This window comes from Lathyrus oleraceus, chromosome 3 (assembly GCF_024323335.1).
Source record: "Lathyrus oleraceus cultivar Zhongwan6 chromosome 3, CAAS_Psat_ZW6_1.0, whole genome shotgun sequence".
NCBI classification, from domain to species: domain Eukaryota; kingdom Viridiplantae; phylum Streptophyta; class Magnoliopsida; order Fabales; family Fabaceae; genus Lathyrus; species Lathyrus oleraceus.
In genome coordinates this window covers 373,502,149-373,506,000 of record NC_066581.1, presented here as the reverse complement: position 1 = coordinate 373,506,000, position 3,852 = coordinate 373,502,149, and the positions used below count along the sequence as shown (strand labels likewise).

Here is a 3,852-nt window from a genome sequence, read left to right as displayed (position 1 = left end):
TATATTGCTTATTAGATATGTAATCACTATTGACCGAATTGCATAAACAATCAATACAATGAAACAACGATTTCATCGTAACTATCAACCATGAATCTTATGACTCTCATATATGTATAAAAGACCTTGACATATATTTCACGTCGTCATGTGATATGGCAAATGAAAAATAGTCTATATATCAATTTTTGGTTTGGACAAATGGGCCATCCCTAATAACCCCGTATTTTCTTTAGCCACCCATGTTTATGTCGACACAACTTTTATATGATAGATCTTCCAAATGCATTTCATGGTTGATAAAATACCAATGGACACTCATCCTTTATTATTAGTCAAAAATAAAACATAAACAATTACCTTTCAAGGGCAATATGGTAAATCCATATAGTCTCCAATATAACCAACCTTAAAGGGCATGATTGACATTGAACATTCATAATAAAAGTCTCAACTATACATCCCGACGTTCACATTTTCTCACTCTACATAACTCTCTCTCTCTCAACAACCATCAATATTCAACACCGTCCATCTTCCATTTCATCACCATCCTATACATGAGGAGTGAGAAACAAAAATAAAAACAAAAAACAATAACAAAAACAAAAGGTGGTAGATGCATGAGCCACAACAACATAAACACACACATTATCTCATACAACCACACTCTCACCACCTTCTTTTCCTCTTCTCTTTCTCCTCTCCTCTCATCACCTTATCCTTTTTCAACAATGGCTTCATCACCCGTTCTTCCTATTTCCGTACGTTTTTCTGTTTCTCTTTCTGTTTATATGATGAGTTTTATTTTATGGTTATATCGTATGTTAGTGTTTTTTAGTTGACTGATGATAAAGTCTTGGTCTTTCTTTTGTTTCCTTTAATGGGTGTTTCTTGAATTTTGTTGTGAATGTGTGTGGTCAATATGGGTTTGGCTTTTTTTGTTGTTGTTACCCTTTTCCAAGAAAGGTGGTAGGTTGATGGGGTTGAGTTGACTTCAACATAAAATGAGAAAGTCTTTGGTTTGTGTTTCTGATTTATGTTTTTGGCTATGTGGGGGGTTTGGTTTCATTATGCAAAATAGGATACCAACTTTGTTTCTCTCAAAAGATTTGTTTTTTCTTCCTTCTTGATTTGGAAATTTGTTTTATCATGTTTATGTTTTAATAGGGTTGTTGATATATTTTTCTGCTTTGATCGAATTGGATTTATGATTTGAATGATGTTTTCAAAGGTATGTTTCTAGGTAAGAGTGATGGAAACTGTGTCATGATCAAGGTTTCTCTGCATTTGTATCTGTTTGTTTATGGATTAGTTTTGCCAAGGTGGTGTGGTCTTAAGCATAAAGAGCATGCTGACTTTGTAAACACTTCACAAAAGTCGATGATTTTCGCTAAACCTTTGTATGTGTCTGCCTAAAAAGGGATGGTCTATGATGCATGAAGGCTGAGCGAACGCCCGAAACGGGCTTCGCCGCCCAAAATAGGCCTAGCCTCCCGAACTGGTATTCAGGGTCTACTTCGTTTAGTACATGTGACACACGAGGTGTTTAGGTAGTAACAGTCGGGAAGCATCAATCAACGGGAAAAATTGCCTCTCCCACAATTTGGGGAGGAACTCGTCTCCTTTGCTCTCAAGTTCCTGAAAAGGAAGTTGGAGAAATCGCTCCCTCGGACCCAAGGGATTCTCTATAAATACCTCAATCCCAAAATTGAGGAGGATTCAAGTTTTTTTTGAGAGAAATACACAGAGTCTCTCTCTCTTAACTGTTGTACTTTTAGCAAGTACATTGTGTGATCTAGTTCTTGATTTCCAATCAATGTTTTCATTGAACTGATTATGGAACTTGTTTCTTCTGCTATAGGTCTAAACAATCAATCTCATCAGCCTGAAAATTTCCAACTTGTGTTATCGCTACATTATTACCTCCTAAACTGAAGGAAAAAGCTGGTATGGCCGGATGTTAATCGTTATGCTTTGATGACTTGGTAGAAACACGAACTAAAAATGGTAAGCTTAAGGAGGCGAAGACTTTTAGGACTATGCTCAGGTAAATGTTGGTAAACTTATTCATCATGCTTTTGAATCTAACACTTAAGTGAGTTGAATTTCCAATCGGTTTTGGCCTTTGCAGGAAGCAGTTCCTTTGTTTCCCCTCTTCCTCTATATTGCGAGAATCTAACTGGTTCTGTAAATTCGTCGTGGCATGCTAAACCAAAGAGTGAACAGCCTATGCTTTCGGATAACGCAAGCATCCCGGACTGTGTAGGAACAAGTTTACTATTACCAAATAGTTGTATATATGATAGTCTATCTAGCATTTATATCTTAGACATCCAAGAACTTATACTGAATTGTTTTACGTTTACCAGAATACCGTTGTGCAAGAAGAACCGGATTCATCGAATATTTCTGGTTCAAGCTCATCCAAAGATCAGACTATTCAACATACCCTTGGTTAGTTGCTTACTAGGTTAATTTTTTCTCTCATTTTCTGTTTTATGTCTGGTTTAGTTTTTAATGGAAGTTCCGTCCTCCTATTATTTAGCAGGTCCTCCTGTCAAACGTAGGAAGCGACATAGGAGAAAGACTTTGCATAGTCAGGATGCATCCATGAGAGGCGTCTACTTCAAAAATATGAAGTGGCAGGCAGCGATAAAAGTCGACAAGAAACAGATCCACCTAGGGACTGTTGGATCACAAGAAGAAGCTGCTCACTTATATGACAGGTACTATTAATCTTTGAAGCACGGATACGGACATGAAACTGACATTACCAACACGGATACAAATTTAAAAGAATTGAATAGTTAAATGTAATCGGTTGGACATGAAACATGTGCTGTTATCGGAAATCTAACTCTTAATGCTTGAATTTCTTGAAGGTTGGCATTGTAATGCTCAAGGACTCTTTTGCTATACTCCCTCCGTTTCTATTTATAAGAAAAAAATCATTTTTAGATCCATTGAATAACCAATGTATCTGGTCTATGAATAGGACCAGAGGGAGAGTATGATTTTATGTTTGATCTACTTAGTTTGAAGAACATCTCTTTTTTCTATAGGGCTGCTTTCATGTGTGGGAGAGAGCCCAATTTCAACCTTCCTGAGGAAGAGAAGCAGGAGCTACGCAAGTTCAAATGGGATGATTTCTTAGCGATGACTCGACAAGCAATCACGCGAAAAAGTAATCTTTCTCTTTGAACTACGCCACATGGTTTATTTCGCTGAGTTTAATAATCATGCACCGACAATGAAACACTAACATCATAATATCATTTTTTTTTTAGAGCACAAGAGAAGTCTTGAGCTGCAAAAAGAAGATTGGGAAAGTAAGCAAGGAGTAAGTGGCTTCTCTGCGTATGAAGATGCAGAGCAGGAAACATCAGGCTCTTGAAAATTATGATCTTGGAATCAAGAGTTGAAGATGAGTTATACCAACTAGTTCTAATCCAATTCTATATGCTAGATCCATTTTATTGTAGAAAAATGCAGCATTTATAATGTCTAAGACATTTAAATAACTAAACCTTAACATAATAAAAAGTACATCTCAAGTTGGACATGTCAACTTTCAAGCATTCGAAATAAAAGATGCTTCTCTTCATTCCTACTTGAAAGAGATATCTACAAGTTTTTCTTTTGAATAAGTAATTGATGAACATATTTTAGCAGAAATTGACTTGATTGCTTAAAATTTGCAAATCGCTCTAGCTTCCACTTGTGAGTTAAATTGATTGTGTTGAGGTTCAGAGGCAGGCACTTGGTAGAAATTATGCTTAGTATAAAATATCATTTATGTTATTTTGATTCTTGCTATAATAAGATTATTGTGTGAGCTTAATATGATAA

The 3,852-nt window shown here is 36.1% G+C and overlaps 1 protein-coding gene across 4 annotated transcripts; it reads left to right on the top strand.

Moving 5' to 3' along the window:
* The first annotated feature begins 435 nt into the window (after positions 1-435).
* LOC127127789 (ethylene-responsive transcription factor-like protein At4g13040) lies at positions 436-3,650 on the top strand. Of its 4 annotated transcripts, none has more exons than XM_051057075.1 (7): positions 436-764; positions 1,865-2,050; positions 2,135-2,265; positions 2,373-2,457; positions 2,552-2,729; positions 3,066-3,187; positions 3,291-3,650. In XM_051057075.1, the coding sequence occupies exons 2-7, from the start codon at positions 2,008-2,010 to the stop codon at positions 3,395-3,397; spliced, it is 666 nt and encodes a 221-aa protein (XP_050913032.1). In that variant the 5' UTR covers positions 436-764; positions 1,865-2,007; the 3' UTR covers positions 3,398-3,650. The 4 variants fall into 4 exon arrangements, with proteins under 4 accessions (XP_050913032.1, XP_050913029.1, XP_050913031.1 ...); XM_051057072.1 differs by having other exon boundaries at positions 2,549-2,729; XM_051057074.1 differs by lacking the exon at positions 436-764 and adding an exon at positions 916-1,234 and having other exon boundaries at positions 2,549-2,729.
* Positions 3,651-3,852: the final 202 nt, after the last annotated feature.